At 40.4% G+C, this 20,880-nt stretch overlaps 2 protein-coding genes across 2 annotated transcripts in view; one reads left to right on the top strand and one right to left on the bottom strand.

The window, feature by feature from the left end:
• The window catches only part of tgfbr2b (transforming growth factor beta receptor 2b), a 44,599-nt gene extending 37,368 nt beyond the window's left edge, over window positions 1–7,231 (top strand). The window contains exons 6-7 of the mRNA XM_042346950.1: window positions 4,682–4,809; window positions 6,115–7,231. Of these exons, the coding sequence (XP_042202884.1) occupies window positions 4,682–4,809; window positions 6,115–6,321 (335 nt within the window). The 3' untranslated portion in view covers window positions 6,322–7,231. The remainder of the gene's footprint in view (window positions 1–4,681; window positions 4,810–6,114) is intronic.
• Window positions 7,232–11,757: 4,526 nt separating this feature from the next.
• LOC103176263 (acidic amino acid decarboxylase GADL1) overlaps window positions 11,758–20,880 on the bottom strand; it is a 53,037-nt gene continuing 43,914 nt past the window's right edge. The window contains exon 15 of the mRNA XM_042346829.1: window positions 11,758–16,570. Within this exon, the coding sequence (XP_042202763.1) occupies window positions 16,397–16,570 (174 nt within the window). The 3' untranslated portion in view covers window positions 11,758–16,396. The remainder of the gene's footprint in view (window positions 16,571–20,880) is intronic.

Here is a 20,880-nt window from a genome sequence, read left to right as displayed (position 1 = left end):
GGCTGGATTTGTCACATGTTGGCATCGTCTTTTAAATTAAGTCATAGAAAAAGCGAGCACAAGAGAGAGTTGTGTTGTGAAGCCCTTCAGTGACCAGCTCTGAGTAAACAGAAGCTCTCGGCATGGTACTGGACTCTGGGTTGTTCTTTATCTGGTCTTGAATGTTACAAAGCTCTGGAGAAGGAGGGGATTGAGGGAGGGGAGCAAAAAGGAAAACGATTGGCTGGGAAAGATTTGTTGAAAAAAATGATTTCAAGAAAAAAAACAAGGAGATTCAAGAACCACAAAAAATGATGTTTTGGTTTTTTTTCGGAGTTCAGCGGTTTGATTGTTTCTAAATATTTTACGTGTCAGTAAAAAAAACATGGGTTATCAGTAAAATAAATGACTTTTTGTCTATGAATTTATGCTGAGGGTGTTGGCAAGCTGCTGCCTTTGAACAAGCATTTCCTCTTACTGGTTAACGGGTCTGTGCTGGGACTTGTTTTCTAATGTTGCTTCTGTTTTTTTTGGACCGTACTGCACTTAAGGAAATACAAAGTATTGCTAACTGCACAAAAAGTATTTTGAGAAGCCACAAGCTCTGTAAATACAGATCTAAGGTTATTGCTCCCCGAGTTGAGTCTGGATTTGCACTCGCAAAAGTGGGTATTTAAAAACATGAAAACACACCAAAAAGGACACTTCCTTTAGTTCTGGCACTCGTGCCAATAAACAACTTCCTCTCTTGCTGCCTTTCCCCTGCGTCAGCTGAACACACTGTCCATTTTGCTCACATGGGGCAAGTTTAGCAATTTCACTTAAAAGGCAACATATGGATGTGAGAACAATGGCGCTGAGATTTCTAGCTGCTGCCTCTGGGTTTTTTTCTACTTCCGAGCTTGCCAAATGTTTTATCCTCTTAAACTGCAGGCAATTGAATTGTTTTCTAAATTCCTTTGTCCTGTACAAAGCGTAGGATGAAGTTGGCAAGGGGACAAGAAGCTGCATGTTACTGAATAACTGACCGCATTGTTTTAAAACCCGAAAATGTGGAATGTGAAGTTACCTTTTTCCTCGCAGGTTTCTTAACCTTTTCATTTCTCAGCTTTTTACGCAGTGATTTTGGAATTTTTTTACAATAATCAATTCCATGTAGATGGAAGCGCCCAAAATTTCTCATGTTCTTAGGACCATATCAGAAAGGAACCGAGGAAATTCTGTATTCAAATCAAGATTGAGTTTCAGACTGTTTTCCAAAATTCCATATGATCTTCAGTTTTCAGGCAATGGTTTCAAGTCATTCCCATTTGTTTTAAGATGTATAAGGTTTCCTAGCTCTCTGTATTGACATTCCAAATTAGCTCCAGAAGCAGCCCTTAAGAACGATCTCTGCTCTGTGCCTGTGATGCTGGTACCGCTCTCAATTGAGGACAGGTTTACCACACCTGACAATCTCTGATTATCTCGTAAAGTTTGCAGCGCGCGCAGCAAGGAAGACCAGAACTCAAGATATTGGTGGTAACGTGCCATAGAATGGATGGAGCAACGTGTTATAAGTCATGCATGGAGCGAAAGCATTGCATGTTATTAAAAAAGTGCTTTCTCAGTTCCTCCAAAACCCATAAGTCTCCTCCCCCACTGCATCTTCCCTTCCTCCTACACTCTGCAAGGGTAGTGTCACCGAATGCTGCTTCCCTCTGTGTCTGGGCTTCTTAACTGTTCTTTTCAACTAGACTGCCGCGTTTTAACCCCCAAAATACACAGTCACTCCACTTTACAGTATATTCTGTGAAGAATTTTGTGACGTCTCAAACATATGATAAGGCTCTATATCAAATGCAAGGATTATTATTATTGTTATAACTCTGGTGGTTTCCTGCACAATATTTAGTGTGAGCCTTGCCTTTATTTCTAAATGTGGTGGGGGGAGGAATCAAACCTTGGCTGCTCCAGTTCTGCGGCTGACGCTATCCTTCCAGTTTAGTCCTTAATTCATACCAGGGCACTAATGAAGCTACTCCCTGCAGACAGCTGGCTAAAAACATTTTTGTGGTACAATTTAAATAACTACAAAGAGTACGCCTTGTGGAGTTACTATCTGTTCCCTGGAAAACAGATGTGCACCAGATGCAAAGCTTTGTAATTAGATCTGCTTGTTCCTCATCTAAGCAGCTTGATGTATGGCACCAAGTCACAGCTCGAAACAGGTGTACACCCAGCCACGGCTTGGGAAGATACTAATTACTGGGGCTGGTAACTTTTGGTCTGACCCTGGGAAAGAAAATAGTTGAGAAAGTGAAGGGCTGGCATAAAAACAACATGGTTGACTGAATGTTGACGTTAGGTAGAATGTAGTAAATGGAGTGGGTGTGTATATCTAGGCTCTGCTTTCATTTCTGCTTTCCTACAGAAGTTAGTAATAGCCAACATTCCTCCCTCATTTGCTGGTTTGGGTTTAATGCTTCAATTTAATTTGATGCGCATAATGAATTACTATAGTTTCTTCAAACCAAGTAAGGCCAGATAACCGTAGCATATTGTGGATTGTCGACCGTGCATTTCTGCACCATCAGGAGTGTGGACCGGGTGCTTTCAACAACAACAACTTGCATTTATATAGCGCCCTTCACGTGGGGTAGCGTCCCGGAGCGCTTGACAGTGGCGGAATCTGACCCCGAGCCACGGGGAGAGGGAGGGGGAAGGTGACCGTAAGCACAATCGAAAAGAAAAGTCTTTAGGCGGGACGTGAAAGTGGGGAGGGAGGGGTCAAGGCGGAGGGAGAAAATTCCAGAGTTTCGGGGTGTAGTGGCTGAAGGCACCCCGAGCACTGCAATGGAGGGTCAGCCTACACTATGATCTCAAAGCCGCATCGTGGGCCTTAAATGGATAAACTTTCCTTCTACTCCTTCCTTCCTTCTAGATAATTATTTGGGGAGGACAAGTTTGCAGGGCTATGGGGAGGCGTAGGGGAGTGGGATTGAATTGGATAGCTCTTTTCAAAGAGCCGGCACAGGCACGATGGGCTGAATGGCCTCCTTCTGTGCTGTATAATCCTACGATTCTATGATTCTATGGCTCCAATGTGAGAATGCTACAAACTGTCGATATTTCTCATGTAGGAGCTCTGCTTAGATGGTTTCCTGAAAATCATCAGTGGTCTCCTCTGACCACAATCCAACCTCATGGAAGTTGGAATGAGATTAGCATCCATCGGATGTGACATATGGATCGTAAGTTGCATGCCACTGTTCTACTGAAATTATTGCATCTCTTCAGATTGTTTGAAGGAGCTGTTACTGTAATAATAATAATCCTTGCATTTGATATAGCGCCTTATCACGTTTTGAGATGTCTCAAAGCGTTTTTACTGTATTGTGACAAACTAGATCGCTGGAGTTAATAAACTCCTGAGAAGTCTCTGCTGAGTTTCTGCCATGCTAATGACTGTGGCAGATTCATGGAGAGATAGAAATGCAAAGGCATTGCTGATGGATTTTTGTTGCAACTTTTATGTTTAAACGGATTGTGACAGACTGGATTAGGCAATCCTTAGCGCAGCTTGTTGTACAGCACTGGTCTCTGTCTGGCTTGGAGGAACACTGGCTGACATTTCCATTTCCCACATCAACCCATATGGCTTGGCTGAGTAAGACCGGCAAATGATGTCTACAAACAGATCAGCAAGTGCTCCCATGTATTCACCAGGGACAGCAGCAGTGACTTTGGGAAGAGGAGAGATTGGCGTGGGAAAACATAAGATTGCAGTCTGGTCAAATTAGGTTCAAATTGGCGGGGGAAGAGGGTGGGTGGTCAGTCAATAACCTGGAGTTTACAGCCTATCGTTTTGGGCGCACTTACAGAAACAATAACAAATCTACAAGGAATAATGAGATACAGGGAGCATCGTATGTTAATATCAGATTTGGAAATACAGTGCATCTGCTCCTATTATCCTATTACACTGCCAGTTAAGGCAGTGTAATCTAACCAGTTATTGAGAAACATATTAAAATGAGGACATCTAGAGGATAGCTTACTGATGGCAATAGATCCCAGTGTACTCGGTTGTGAAAGATCCTTGATTTATACATTTTATCCCTGATGGCTTGATGAGTGTAACAACATCTGGAACTTGCTGTCACCAGTGGGAAGAAGCCTGGAATCGTAAGACCGCAAAATCCATCCTGATCTTAGCCTTAAATAGACCTTTCTTTTTCATAAAATATTAAATTGGATAGAACTTTGGAAAATTTTTAAATTAACTTAATTTTTGAAGCCAGCTTGCCCTGGAAAACTATCGTCCAAATCAGGAATTTGGGCCTTTGGTGTATTTTTTAATTCCTTTTGTTGTCACAAACCTATGCTCAGTTTGTGACTGATAGCCCCCTTCCACCCCCTCACCCCCAATGGCATTAGCCTAGCTCTACTTACAAGACAAGTGTATGAGCAATAAGAGTTCACATGTGTGTTACACTCAGAATTAAACCCAAGTGAATTAAATGCATTGCAGCAGGAACTTTTGTTATATTATGATTAACAGGAGTAGGAAGCAAAAGATAATTTAACAGCTAGGACAGGGAGCTCTATACCTTTGAACACTGTGTCGTTTAGAGGGCTTTTTATCTATTTACACTGATACCTTTACCCCCTTTAAAGGACATTTTGCCCATCACTAATCCTGTTCCATTTCTATCCACAGAAGTCAAAGACTACGAGCCTGCCTTTGGTTCCAAGGTGCGGGAACACCCCTGTGTGGAAAGCATGAAGGATGTTGTACTGAGAGACCGGGGAAGACCTGAGATCCCCAATAGCTGGAATAATCACCAGGTAATTTAACAATTGCACTTAAGATGTCATTTCTGATAATATTGAGGCTCCCTCAATCGTGGTGTGCAATAGCAAGATTTGCTTCTACGCTAACGGCACAATTCAATGGTTAATTGAATGAGAAGAGGTGAGACGAGTCAAGTTCATTCAGCTTGGTTTTGTTTTCACAGACTCTGACTCTGCCCTGTTCACATCAGGGTTTAATATTTCATAACACAAATTGCTAATAGGGAGCCCAGACAGTAAACCAGTGTGTCACACTGATCCACGGGAACTCTGGTAACCAGATTCAAAACACGCCAGAGTGGAATTGCCACAGGTCAAAAGTGACCCACTTCCAGTTGCAGTGAAACGACGCTATTTGTGATTCTGATATTAATAGTCACTTACCAGATAGACTCCACCATTGTGTGAGGAAAATATCTGCAAGCATCTCTCATTCCCCCCCTCCACCCCCACCAGGGTGAACTAAGACAAACTTCAGATCATCCATCCATTATTCATCCTTGACCGACCGCATTCTGAGGTGCCGTAAGAAATAATAAGAAATAAGACAACATGTTCCACAAAGCATTCAGTCATCTTTATTTAGATTTAACCTTATAATAATAATGATAATCCTTGTATTTGGCATCTCAAAGCTCTTCACGAAATATACTGTAACGTGAATTGACTGTATACTTTGGGGGCGAAACATGGCAGCCAATTACACACAACAGTGTGCCACAAACAGTAGTGGATTGAGTGACCAAATTAGTATTTTTTTTAAAAAGGATTATTACCCCAGAAAGTGATCCGACAATCGACTAACAAATAGGTTCCTACTTACTGCTAGGTAAACAGGGCGTGTGGAACAAGGAAACTTGCCTAACGTTTTGCTCTGCCCAGGAATCGAACCCGAGTCCTCTCACTTACGAGTCAAGTGCTCTAACCAGTATGCTACAGGACGCCACTTTAAGACTGAATGCTGGGACCAAACACTCTGAGATCACTTACTAGCTCTACCAGCATCTCCTAGTTCCCCCAGTGCCAAACTCAATCACCACGTCAAGCAATTCTGCACAGGAGGTCCTGGTCGACAGGAAGTATCTGTAATAAAGACAGGAAATACTTGCAAAAGGAGGCTCCATTCCATAGGAAACTAAAATATGCCATTGCAAGCAGATTTGATTGTAACCATTTTTAAAACAATTGTTCCATGGATTTTCTATTTGTGTTACCAGTTGTATCCGCGTGTTCTTTCATTGAGTTTTTAACCTTCGTTCACATAAACAAATTCACAGGATTTTCCTCTCTGTTTTACAGCTTGTACAATTGGTGTGTGAAATCATTATCGAATGCTGGGACCATGATCCGGAGGCCCGACTGACAGCGCAGTGCGTAGTGGAGCGCTTCAATGATCTAGAACAGATGGACAAACTCTCTGGTCGGAGCTGCTCCGAGGAAAAAATCCCAGAGGATTGTTCTGTCAGTGAGACCAAGCAAGACCTAAGGGCGGTCACTGTGGTGTAGAGGATCGGGAACAGGGGCAAAAAAAAAACCAGAAGAAGCAGTCATGTAAAAGACAAGAGGGGACAGACTGACAGAACGCCTGCTTCACTTCCTCTGTGAATGAAAGTCCTGCATCACTTCCTGATTGACACGTGTCCTTCTTCAGGGAGACAATGATATTGTGGGAACTAAAAAGGAAAAAGCAAGTCGTCTGACTTTATCATAGGATTGGCCATTCTGACCAGCAGTTGCTCAGGAAACCAAAGATTCCATCACATAACCATTGTCCAATGCACTTTATTGGTATATATAGATATATACTCGGAGATATCAAGTAGGCCTGTTTATAACTATGTAAAGGCGCTTGTATGCAATGATGACTGGCCATTTGAAAATGTCACCAAGATATTTTTACATCTGTTTATTCATTTATTGGGACGTCCTCCCGATGTGAAAGGCGCTATACAAATGTAATCTTGTTGTTCATGCATTTGTTACAAAATAGGAACTAGCCCATCCATTTAGTGCTTGCCACATCTAGTCTGTGTGAAGTAGGAACAGAGAGATTGGTGCAATGTACTTTGAAAAACTGAAGACAAGCACATTCACAGATAGTGGGAATAGTTGGGGTGCAGGAGGGCCTCTGGATAGAATTAAAGCAGAGACCCCTAAATTACTCATGGCCTTAGTCTTAAGCCCATAGCCTTAGAAATTAAGGTGATTGTGCAGAATTTTAGAATTTGTTTAATTTCATGATCATTTGGAAGCCAGTTTTACACAGTTCTCATTGAGACTTATAGGAAAGTCGCTTTCCTCATTAGGCCTGAATTGGAAGAAATTTCCAAAATTCTGCATGATCTTAATGGTTGTAAGGCTAAGACCATGGGGGGCTTTCGGGCCTCTTGTTGTGATGAGCTGGGCCCTACACAGATGTGATTGCTCTGAAGGCACTAATGTCAAAATAGTTTTTTGCAGTAAAACAAAATTATTTTGCTTCGTCAAGAAATTGGGTTCTGTTATCAGTTTGAAATCTTGCCAAATCTATATACCAGTTAAGGGGTGCTTTGAATGATGAGGGAAGACCATAATAGGAACTGTCCTTAAGGATGTGAAGCAGCCAGCAGACAGACCACAGGTTGGAGATATTATATCTGACACTTTGACTCTCTGAAATGTGTCTTGGACTACCTGCATCTTGCTCAAACAACTATAACAGTGTCCCGCTAGATACTGAATAAATGCCATCTTTTTCAGCCAAGGCAATTTAAGGGGAGAGAGGAAATCATTGGGGGAATTCACCATAACTGGCCTATTTTGCTCTTATTGGTGAGGTGCTTTCGTAAATTGAGTTGAGTTTCACAAGTTGAGTTTAGGATTTGGTCACCATCAAATGAAAACAAAAACACTGAAAAAGTGGCCTGTAGTGAGTTACCCTCATTGTTGAAGTTTCCAATGATGGGGTTACACTGTAATTAGCAATGAATTGCAAAAGTGCATTTATTCTGCTGGTGGTTTTGCTGATTTAAAAGCAGTGGTGTTTTGGGGTGGGGGGGGGGGGGGTGGGGGGGAGGCAGCCAACATCTGTGTTGCAAACAGTAAGTGTATCTTGGTGGTGTTTCTGAGTGAAGATTTGACAGGGCTACAATGCTTTGTCTGTCGTCTGAGAGATCTAACTGAGAAACCACAGACTGAACCTAAGGTTAATCCAGACTGTGAGTAAAACAGGGTGTATTTTTTGTAACGATTCTCCATTTGTACAGCCCCAGCCAAATATACAGGTCCTGTCATTGGAGTTTCTTCACCTGCCTTAAAATATTGGAAACTGTTCTTCAGTACGTAAACACACTCTGGTAACTCTACTGAACTCTGCCCAGTGCATCACTTGGAATGCTAAAGTTAATAGATAAGGTGACCGAACCAAAGGTAAACATGGCCTGTAACCAAATACATAGGTTCTAGTCTCTGGGAACCAAACTCACAATTTCAGAAATAATCCTGCCTTCAGTAACATCTGACCCTGGAACCATTCTGCTCTACAGGACAGCCACCCAGAGACTTTGTCCAAGTTGCCCCCATCTCATCTCCCATCCCCCTCCCTCCCATTCATTTCTTGAATGATGCTCTCAGAGATTACAAGTGACTGGAACATTGTAACCAATCACACAGTGGGGCCAAGACACATTGGGTTAGCATCTCAGTTCAGATCACTACATTTAAAGGAGCAAAGGCACCGACCAATTCACCAGGTTTTAAAGAGTAACTGCGCTTTGCCTCTAAAGACCTTGTGTCACTGATTTTGGAGCTGGAAAGCTGCAGTCAGCCCATCTTTATCTTTAGCTCTGTCCACCGTGGAAGAGTGAAAGGATCTTAAAGATTCTGTCTACCTCTCTAATAGCCAACCAAAAATAGGAATGACATTATCAGTGCCCTTCGTGTGGTTCCCGAACCTCACAAACGTCTCAACGTCTCGCGTGTTGATTCCATTCAGAGTTTGATTAAGACAGTTTTGTCTATTCCGTCTTCCAGAGGGTTTGCAGGCCCTTATATCATGCTGATGGTCTTTGGAATTTAAACAGAAGGGTTTTATGAGTTTCACTGCAGAATGTGATTTTTTTTTAAAACTTCAAAGATTAATCTGAACACACACGTATAACTGACTCACTTCAACTGGCACCATTGTACACACTGACTTTGGGCCTCAGAGTTGAATTAATCCAAGCTTCAGGATATTAAGCTGCTTGAATGTATTTGTATGAAATCACTGCTAAAATATATATAATCTCTTTTATATCTTTGTAAATGCTGGAGTGCTCAACTTTGAGTTTATATCAAGTGCCTATTTTTAATACAGGTGACTGACATTTATGTAAAAAGTTGTAAGGTGTTTTGCAAAGGATTTATATGTGAGAAATTTCTTTCTACAGAGCTTTATATAGAGATGATATCAAAGGGATTTTTTTGGAGCAATCTCAGGACAAAAGCCATTGGTAACTTGTGAACCATTAGGGGCACATCCTCCGTATATTACCTGATGTAGTAATGAACCAACTTCTGTAAAATTGTGCATTTACCTTTAGTAATCGAAACACCTCAATGATAAATGAGTGTGAGTGGATCTTTGGTGTCCACAAACTGGCTGTCCCACTGAGCCAGTACCTTTGCCGGTCTGACAGTGACATTTGTTGGTCTGACGGTGACGTGCCTAAGCCATTGCTGCAACATTCATGCACATATCAGCGTGAATCTCCTTTCAGAACAGCTTTGCTGTATTAATCTTAGGCCATTACAAGGAATTTTAAAAGATCTATTTCTCATATAGGAATTCCCTTCAGAATGAAACCACTTTTTTATGATTCTTTTCAAAAAGCAACAATTTTGGATGTAATAACAAATGGAGACTATTATGTAACAAATTGTTACAGAAACAATATGAATTAGGACTTTAGTCCATAAAATAAAAATGAATGTAAACTGATGTAGAGAGAAATAGGGAAATGGAAACCTATATTACGTCATTAACAATTTGTTTCTCTCTGTAGAGCCTTATCCAGTCTTATATGTTTGTGTGTGTATATATACATATATGTTAATATCTTTGCAATGTAAAGAACATATTGTATATATTTAATAAAGACATTACAAACCTTCTTATCGTACACATTTTATTCTGCCTTCTCCACCCACCCCTGAAAAATATCATAAATACCTTGCCACCCAGTGCCAGCTCCTGCCATTGCACTCTACATTAAACTAGGTTGGCACAAATATTTCTCTACTCACGAGGATGGTTAACGGGTAGAAAGAAAGGTTGCTGAAGCCTCTGCGGAGGCAGCATTGCTCACTTGCTTGCCTTTCAGCGCTGTTGCCCATGGTGTGAGGGACAACATTTACTTGGTTTCGTTTCCATGAATTTGAGATGGCTTTGCCTTGCCAAACTCAACTTTGACAAAACCCAAAGGAAGGTGACCATAAGCATAATCAATCTGAAGACGGGCAAGGGGGGAGGGATTGAGAGGCAGAAAGTACACGATAACCAGGGGCTTTGGTCTTGTACCATTAATCAGGAAAATACCGAATTGGTCATGTGTAGGCCACAGAATTCCTTTGATTACCTGGCTCTACGCCAGAGACCTTCCGCTCACTCCAGTATAGGTGCGTGAACTCAGCGGATCAGGCTGACAAGACTCAGCCGTGCCCTCCCTACCAGGTACAGTCCAGTCATCATTCCACATCTGGACCTCACATTAGCAGTCCACACTGCCCAGCACTGAAGAGTTAAAATTGAGAACTGTGTTGCAAAGCTAACAACAACAACAACACGATTACATTTGTACAGCGTCTTTCACGTCGGGAAGACGTCCCAAGTTAAAAAGCAAAGTTAAAATCAGAATGTACAGTGACCTTAGCAGGAGAATGATAACTTTTAAGTTGTAAAGGAAACAATTGCCTACTCTCCTTTGAGTAAAGCTGCCAAATGCCTTAGTTCAAAAAAAAATGTTTACTGTATGAATTGGAAATGTTGTTATCTGTTGATACAGCAAGCACAGATTCTTTTCCTTATCAGCATGTATCAGAGGTGTGCTGAAATCCTGTGCTTCCTTCTACTTATGCTTCCTCTCAAAGTTGGCTTCTTTGCAGTTAAGACTTCACACTTCTAGTCTGGATTTCTTTCATTTTTCATTCATTGACAGAAACTTCTTCTTCAGAGACTGATTTTCTTAATAGATTTTGTTAAGTTTCTTTGCCAGAAAATACAATAAATGGTGATCAAATAGTGGAAACTGAAACATTATAAAGTAAAATGTGTCATCAGGCCTTTTGCACAAATTCTGATACACGTCTCAGCATTCACCTATTGCACTTATTCGGTGCTTGTCTTTTACTAATAATGATAATCCTTGAATTTGATATAGTGCCTTATCATACCATTGCGAAGTCACAAAGCACTTCACAGAATACATTATAAAATGGATTGACTGTATTTTGGGACAAAACAGGGCAGCCAATTGTGCACTGCAGTATTCCACAAACGGTCATCGAAGGAGTGACCAAATGTTAGATTTTGAAGGGTTATTACCCCTGGAAAGCGATTCGCCAATCGACTAACAACCAGGTTCCTACTTACTGCTAGGTAAACAGAAGCGTGTGTAGTAAGGAAACTTGTCTAAGGTTTCACCCCGTCAGCAATCGAACCCGGATCCTCTCGAACCACTATGCTACAGGACACCACAATGTGGAGGGTGGCTTGTTGGTTTACACTCACATTATTCAAATTATTTTATCCATGTTTATCCATTTCACCACAGTGGAAACCTGTGCATTTTTGCAGCCAAACAATGACCGACTGTGAAGCTTCACTGCGCCAGTGGGACCCAAGAACCACACAACTGTACACAAAATATATTGATGCATTTTTTTAAAATGAAAGTTTAAAAAAAAACACCAGTGACAGTAAACTAGTTTATTATATTTTATTTAACAGCATTAATAACATCTTATTTCAACACCAAAAGATAGCAGTCATCACATCCAAGTCTAACTCAAGTAAGTTAATAGCAACTAAGTGTAGTTTTTTAAAAATTCTTAATTCTACTTCAGATTAAATGGTCCAAAACATTCACATCACTGCACTGTGTAAGATAATGTGGGAAAACTCCACTTCTGTCATTACATAAAGGAAGGTTATTGTAAGGCCTCACTCTTGCCATGTCACAAGTCCAGCATTTCATGATGGACAGTGTGCCTGAGAGAGAAATAGCGACACTAAACAAAGATAGTGATCACCTCATAAGCAGCTTTACCAGCAAACATAAATACTTTTAGTACACAATATTAAGTGTAAAAACAACATGACATAGCACATTTTTTAAATGTTTAAAAGAAAATAATTTAAATGCTCCATGTTTTGTTTGTAAAATTCAAAGACTCGCAGATTGTTCATTAACATATTTATATGTTTCTAAACTGAAGGTCAGTAAATGTGTTACCAATTATCAATTCTTTACCAATTGCCTGGAGCACTTGTGACTCATTTTCCTCCTAGTCAGTTACCTGATCTCCAAAAATATTTTGACTTGAGCATTCTTTCAGACTTCTCAATTTTCAGTGCTTCACACAAACTAACATTTATCAGTAAAACTGTTTCCCACTTAAAGCCACTGATAAATTCTGACATTTGCCACTAAATCGAGATTTTTCTAATATCTACCAACTTTGTTCGACCATTGTGTGCATGTCTCTAGTCTTCTAGAATCACAAAGATTTCTACAAACACAAATCTATTAGTTTACTGATAAATACTAACAGAAATGTTAAAAATAAATAACATCAAAAAATTCCATCCAGGAATGTTTTTTCAGGCACATGTTTTACTATCAATATATTCCAAGAGAATACTTAATATGTTTCAATAGTTTTCCGATTAAATCATATTGCACCACTGCCTTGGAAATTTCAGGTATAACAAAATCGCACACTAAAAACTCAATATTGCTGTCAATAAGAAATGATCTGTCAAAACACAACTTGATGTAAATAGAACCAAAGATGGTTGTAACAGATCAGTCACAATTAACCAAATGTGCAATGTACAAGGATTCACTTGTAAACATTAGAGCATTTGTGCTGACAACTCACTAAAGGCCCCATAAAGATTTCACACAAAAAGAAACAACTCTCTTTCAATGCGGCAATGGGATTTTGTTTTGTTTTTTGTGTGTTGGGTGGGAGAGGATTGGGAAGAGGGACAATTTGATATGCTTTGCAAACACGTGTACACTGCAAGCAAGCTCATAACAATGCACAGAATTCACCGTTAGTGAGGCTGACATTCATCAGCCTACCAACAGAGTTAGTATTATTGCTGATGGCATTACAAAGTGTATGTGCACATGAAATGTGCTGCTTGAATTATCACATTGCTAATAAAAACATTACTGAAAGCTTTAGATTCTAAACTGTTTTTTAAAAAGATCCCTTTCTGCCAATTAACATTTTTACCTCTTCTTTCCTCTCTACTCCTTAATTTTCCTCAAAACATATACATTCAGGCCTGACTGGAACATTGTCAGTCACTGAATAATATAGAAGGCCTGAGTAGAAACCTTTCATATATATAAAAAAAACATCCTTGCAGAATATTGTAACAGTTGAGACAACTTATAAAAAGTGCTGTTTTATGTAGAGTATCTTCAAAAAATAATTCAAATTGTGAACTCTCAAAATTCAGACAATTTATCCATGGGAGGTTTGGCTTTTCTAGGTCAGGTTTACTATCATTGAGAATGCACAAAACCTTCTTCTAGAAATCTTTTCTGGCTTTAGGAACATTTGCTCTTTGCTCTCCTGACCCATGAATTTCCTGACTTCAATCCACAGGATCGTTTACAACGCACACCTCTGAAAAGGTTTTATAAATTCAAATAGTACTTTTTAAAAAAAAAGTATGTCATGTCAGTAGCCTAGCACTAAACTGATCTAAAACACGCTATTGAACACTGGTAAAACCTATGTTCCAGCCATTTTTTAGGGGGCACTGTCAATTTGGTAGGAAAGGAGTCAAATGACAATGGCACCTTAGAACGGACAACAACATTTACTAACAACAAGCAGAGTTATCTGAAAGATTATGTTGCAGCAAATTATGCAAAAATGCTTCTTTTGAAAAAAAATCTGGGTGAAAATGTTGCTTTTTTAAACCTTTCAGAATATTCCATTATTTGGAATCGAGGACAGCATGAGATTCTGTAACAAATGTGTTAATGTTGAATTAGTTTTTTTTTCACAAACAGATCGCAGACAAGCAAGGTGAAAATTATTGGCAACAGTGCCTCTTTAAGAGAGATTTCGTAACACTTCCTCAACTGTGAATGCAGAAACTAAGTTCTTCAGTAAAATATCCAGCAAACCAAAGGAATAGCTACAAGAATTAGCTAAAGCTAAACTGCACTAGTTTTTGGGTGGTTAAGTAACAAATACCTCCCTGTCTCTACAAATGCTGCAGCAATTATTATGTACATCACATAAACTACTATATTAAAACCCTAGGTACAGATAGTGTTGCACAGTTCTGAAACTAGTTAACCCGCTGAGTCCTTCACACAAGGAACATATTTAAAAAAGCAGTTGACAAGGTTATAATTGTTCTTGACGGCAAGCAAGTAATAATAATCTACTTTACTGAAATGCTCAGTATCAATATAAGTCAAGCTGATTTTCCAGCCACATCAGGGTGTGACTGCTAGTTTTTTTTAAGCAGTTCTTGTGCAGCGATATTGATAATAATGGTTTGTGATTGCTTTTACGGAAGTTTACTTCAGTATCACTGGAGTATTATTTTATATCATTAAATTTGTTCTATTATATACTCACATAACATTAAATGTTATATATGCAGCAACTATACACTTATTGATGCAGTCAAGTTTCCTGTTGTTTTCTTGAAGCATCATTAACATGTATTTTTATCTGCAGGCTGACATTTGCCCCTGGATAAAGATTAATGAAACTATCTCTAAGAGAGGAAAAATTGACCAGTTTTGCAGGCAATCTAAAGCTACGTGGCTAGAAATTGGCCAGTTTTGAGCCAATAAAAATTACGTACAATAAAGCGAAAAGAGAAAATGTAACAAACAGGGGATAACTGTGAGGATAGTTTAAAATGTTACTTTAGATTATTTTTAGTGGATAGGATTAATAATACGATAATGCAGTATCAAAGCTGTTCCTTATGTTTTTGAAGATTTATTATTTGCTTTTACTGTCAGTGTGAGAGCTGAAAATATGCCCACAGAGACAGACTATACCTACTGGCACTCAAACAGGCATAATCTCATTAGAAGCAGCCTGGGAACATAATTATTTCAACAACGACCCTCCCCAGTGGAAGCCCATGACATCAGTGAATGGGGAGCGCTTTACAAAATATTTGTTCTCCAGCTGCTAATAACCACTAGTTTAAAAGCACACAAAAAAGAACAAGAGAACGACCAAGTGACACCAGACATCTTTTTTTCACATTTAGATCTAAGCAGTAGAACACATCTCCCTTGAATTATCGTATCACGACTTCAATAACTGTAGAAAACAAAGCTTTAAAAAATAAATCCTAAGTAAATAGTAGATTCTCAACTAGAAACTTTGAACTTAACTCTAGGAACTTACTCTAGAGGGAAATAAGTTATACATCCCAAAGTTCTCCACTGCCTATTCTCTTCATTATCAGTGCACATTTTATTTTAAACAATTTATTTGCAATTTTCTGATATGCAACACTATAATAATGACAGTTATAAACACAAAGGTAGTTCAAATCTCCCATTGTAGGTCATGTGAACTGCCTGTCAACCCCTCTCTCTAGCATCTGCCAGCTTAAAAATTCCTTCAGTGGGATGTATTGTCTCGCAATACATTTATCCTTCATTGGGTCATGGGATTTAGACAAATCATTGACTCCCTGATTCAGTATAAACACCAAATGAAAGTTACCCATTGTTTAAAATTGGGAGTTTAGCCACTGTATGGTGCACAACTCGGATTTAAAAAGATATTTAATTATTTTGCTCTTGATATCGAACCATGGAATCAAGATCCATGATCAATGGTGGAATCAACTCTAACTGGTGCTACAGTGACTCTTGCAACTCTCTGTTAAAGGGATATTTTGAGACTGGAGCCATACAGCCAGAGAGTGGGGTAATATGTAAATGAAGGAACATGGCCTAAAGTTTCTCTTTATTTAAACTTACGCGTATGATATCAAAACTGAATGCCACTATTTTACAGATAGGTATATATGGTTATATATATATACTACATATATATATATAGAGAGAGAGTTTTATATATATTAACAGGAACGACATAAAAATATAGCTAATCAATATTTCATCAAGAATCCACACGCCTCATCAGTTGTTCTGTAAAATAAACAAGTATATGTGTTCTGAAAAGTGAAGTCTGCTTCATCAGTGTTAATTTTGTTCATGCTAAAATGAGTATACAGTACAAGTTAGTGCTGAACCCTGAACATTCTCAAGCTCTTTCTAGTAAACATACTGCCACTGTAAACAGAACATGAGCTTTGTCTTAACCCTAATTACAAGTCCTTCCCCAGAGCATCAATTTCATTGAGGACGAAGTCCATATCTTCACGCCTGACCAGAGGACTGATGATGATTTGTCGGAAGAAGTTGACCTTGTCTCGGTGAGGCTGATAACCCACCATCATACTGCCCTTCTTCATCATCCTCTCCTTTATTACTGGTGCCACCTGGTATTAAAACAAAAGTTAAATATTAGGTCAGTTGGATGCAACTCAGATACAATCAGCAACAGCAACTTGCATTATATAGAGCACGCCCTTCATGAAAGACAGCGTCTCGGAGCACTAAAATGATTTAATCAATCATTTAGATTAAAAAGAGTTTATCCCCATTTTATTTTGTCCCTTACTTATTACCAAGCTAAATCCTGTGAATTTAAATGATATGGGTGGAGATGGAGTTCAAACCAAGTCGTGGTTCAGTTCCAAATAGCATTGATAACTTTATGATATTTCCTGCAATGTGAGCAGGAGTGTTATGGTTAGTCATGTGATGGCACTGTTGTCAGCAATTATTTCTGATATTTATGGCTTAGAATTTTCCTCAATACGTCCCAGAGAGCTCCAGATCACTTGTACTGCTCCTGAAACAAGTTGGCTCACTGGCACCAGAGATGGTCCAATGCCTCAGATCACAATACCCTGCTCTCCCCCCTCACGATCATGATCTCAAGCTTTCTTATGTTAGCCAGTGATCTACGACTTCTTGCAGTCTGTATCTCTGATTTTTCTCTTGTTCTCAGTGTGAGAAAACCAGAGAATACTGTGGAGTTAGGGCTATATAACTGTCACACAGCAGGGAAAGGCCACTCTTGTTTTTGAAAACAAGAGAATCGCAGCTGTTCTCGATCATTAATATGTGAACAGCAGTCAAACAATTAAAAAATATTGGAATAAACTTGAGTCGAAAATAAGCATGTATGATTAAGTCGTGGCTTGACCTTATGCTGTGGAAATTGTACACGCTGTTCAGTATTGGACTTGGGGTTGGCAGGTACTGGGTTCAAATCCTCTTTCCTCGTCAACCGGGTGTATTTGCTCCACATTGTCATTTATCTGTGCTTTTGCCATCGGGAAAATAAAAACGGAAGCAATAAATTTCTCTTTTTCCAATTAAAGTGAGTTTGAAGATGTGTGTTTATAATGCAATTTTTTTCCATTCTAAGCATACTTCTCCCAAAGTTACAACATGAGGTGAAATCATTACTTAAGAGAACCCAGACCAGACTGAGAGTTCTAGTCTATGTTTGCCACCTACCTAAGGAAATTCCTTCGTGTCTGGTTCAAATGCTGGTGGGACCACTGAGCTCTCTTTACCCTTTTGAAGTCGGTATAATGAGCGTTGGGTCTTTATTTAAAAGGAAATCCTTCAAGGAGGTGAAGTCAAGCAGACCCACACTAATTCAAGCCATAATTAATAGCTGATCAACAACTAGCACTTCAATCAGACTAGGTCTTCACGATGCAAACCAAACCCTTGATGTGCAGAGTGATCCAAGTTGAACAAATACCAAACTTATAAGAGCATATGCTTAACATTCACCAGACAACAACAACAACAACTTGGATTTATATAGCGCCCTCCATGCCGGACGGCGTCTCAGAGGGCTTCACAGTAACGGATCCTGGGGCCGAGCCAGGGGGAGGGGGAGGAAGGTGACGAAAGGCGCAGTCGAAAAGAAAGGTCTTCAGCCGAGACCTGAAAGTGGGAAGAGAGGAGGCGAGGCGAAGGGAGTGAGGAAGGGAGTTCTAGAGCCTCGGGGCATAGTGGTTGAAGGCACGGCCTCCGATGGTGGAGCGGAGGATTTGGGGGACAAGGAGGAGGCCAGATCCGGTGGAGCGAAGGCAATGGGCACTGTTGTGAGGAGAGAGGTCAGAGAGGTTGGGGAGTGCAGAGGAGTGGAGAGATTTGAAGACAAGGGTGAGGATCTTGAAGTCAATCCTCTCTGGGACAGGGAGCCAGTGCAGTCTGGCAAGGACTGGGGTGATCGGGGAGCAGAGTTTGGAGCGGGTAAGCATGCAGGCGGCAGAGTTTTGTATGAATTGGATTTTATGAATGGTAGTGGAGGGGAGACTGGCGAGGGGGGCATTTGAATAGTCCAGCCGAGAGGTGACAAAGGCATGGACCAGGGTTTCAACGGCTTTTGGAGTGAGGTATTGGCAGAGACAGGCAATGCGTCAGAGGTGGAAGAAAGTGGTGCTGGTGAGGGACTGGATGTGGGGGAGGAAGGATAATTGGGGGTCAAACCTGACGCCAAGGTTGCGTACGGGTTCGGAGAGTTTTAGAGGGAGGTCGGGTAGGTGAAGGAAGTGAGAGCTGTTTGATTTTAGACGTTGACGAGAGCCAAAGAGTATGGCTTCCATCTTGTCAACATTTAGCTGAAGGAAATTCGCGTCATCCAGCTCCTGCTGTCTGACAGGCAGGCTGACAGAACATCAGGGGACTGGGGGTCACAAAGTGAGGTGGAAAAATACATACATGTCTGCGGATGACATCGCCAAGAGGGAGCATGTAGATCGTAAAGAGGAGGGGGCCAAGGATGGATCCTTTGGGTACCCCGCAGGTAACCGGGTGAGAGCGGGAGGAAAAGCCGTTTGTGCAGATGTACTGCTGGCGGTCCGTGAGGTCAGTGTCGAACCAGGCGAGCGCGGTCCCACTGAGGTGGATGACGGAGGAAAGGCGATGGAGGAGAATGGCGTGATCAACTGTGTCGAAAGCGGCGGAGAGGTCCAGAAGGACAAGGAGGAAGAGGGAGCCCTTGTCCACTATGCTAAGGTCAGACTAATACCTGCAGAAATCATTATAGGCAAATTCTACCAATAATTGGTATGTACGCCTTCTGTTCACACAGTCTTTTAGCAATGCAAATTGCAACACTCCACTCACTCAACCAAAATAGTCAAGACAGTTAGAATTCCCACTTTACAAATCGCGGGCCGACTGAAAGTGCCCAATTGCAATTTCAGAGTGTATTTGCTCAACATTGTCATTTATCTGTGCTTTTGCCATCAGGAAAATGAAAACGGAGGCAATAAATTTCTCTTTTTCCAATTAAAGTGAGTTTGAAGATGTGTGCTTATAATGCAATTTTTCCATTCTAAGCATACTTCTCCCAAAGTTACAATGCTTAGCACAAGAGGGAATTCATCATCACTATTGCTGGCACAACACATACATAACAAGATCACAAGGGAGAATGAGATGAAGAAAGCCCTTCAGATCATTTTGTTTCATCCTTCTGGAACACCCACCCTACTGACCTACTATCACCTTGGTAATCCTCAGCTATCCTTTTTCTTTCACATCCAGTCCCTGACAGCTTTTCTTCTACTCTACACCAGCCATCTCCCCTATCTCACATCAAATGCTGCTGAATCCTTATCCATGCCTTTGTTACCTCCCATCTGGCTTTTTCAAATGCACTGCTTAATGGTCTCCTTAGCTCCACCATCTATTAACTCTAACTCATTCAAAACTCCGATGCCCACATCATCATCCGGACCAAATCCTGTTTGTCCCCTACCCTAACCTTTGCCATGCTCTGTTGGCTCCAGTCCTCACCCTCATTTATAAATCTCTTCACACCCAAGCATCTCCCTACCCCACTCTCCTCATTCCTCTCCCCTTAGCTAACTTGAAGTTGTTGTGTATCATCCGCTATACCCTTGCCACCATTGGTGGCTGAGCTTTCAGCTGCTACACCCTCAAATTCTGGATGCTCTCCCTCTAACCTTCGATATTGTCCTCTCCCTCTCTGGTTTTAGTCCTACTTAAAACCTACCTTTTTGACTGTGCCTATGATTACCTCCCCCTACAAACACTGTCATTGTAAAGAGCCCAAACACATTATCTTACGTGATGGGTACTATATAAATGTAAATTTTTGCTATACATCAAGTGTTACTTAAATAAGCCTGACCCCATGTTCTACATTGATTTGATAATATAGCATTCCATTTGTCTTGTTTATTGCAACCTCACACTGCTTAGCTATGGCAAGCAACAAATCAAATACCACTCCTATATATCTTTCAGCTTCCTCCTTGGAAGGTTCTAACCAATATCCTATACCTGTGGCTCCTATTCTTATTTAGCTCTATTGAACTTCATTTGGCCAGTCGTCATCAGCCAATGTGCATTTCCTTTCAAGCTCTCTTTGCAAGAAGATCTTTGCTGCACCCTCGGCGTCCAAAGCAAATTTAACTACATGTACTGGGTCTGTGAATCCAGATCATTAATATAAACAGCGTCAGACAGAACTCATTTACTTTTTAGAACATCAATAAACATACAAAATTTCCATATCATGAAAAGCCAACGTGGAATCTGGCATTAAATGAGTTCCAGAATGTGTTCTAAAGCTCACAATAACATCACGATGAAGGTAACAAATTACAACAACGTCTGGGCTGATTGCAAGTGCTGCACTGATTATGTGGCATCTCAAACGGTTGTATAACAATACCAGATGTTACTG

The sequence above is a fragment of the Callorhinchus milii genome, unplaced genomic scaffold (genome assembly GCF_018977255.1).
Source record: "Callorhinchus milii isolate IMCB2004 unplaced genomic scaffold, IMCB_Cmil_1.0 Scaffold2, whole genome shotgun sequence".
NCBI classification, from domain to species: domain Eukaryota; kingdom Metazoa; phylum Chordata; class Chondrichthyes; order Chimaeriformes; family Callorhinchidae; genus Callorhinchus; species Callorhinchus milii.
This window is presented reverse-complemented; position numbering and strand designations above follow the sequence as displayed.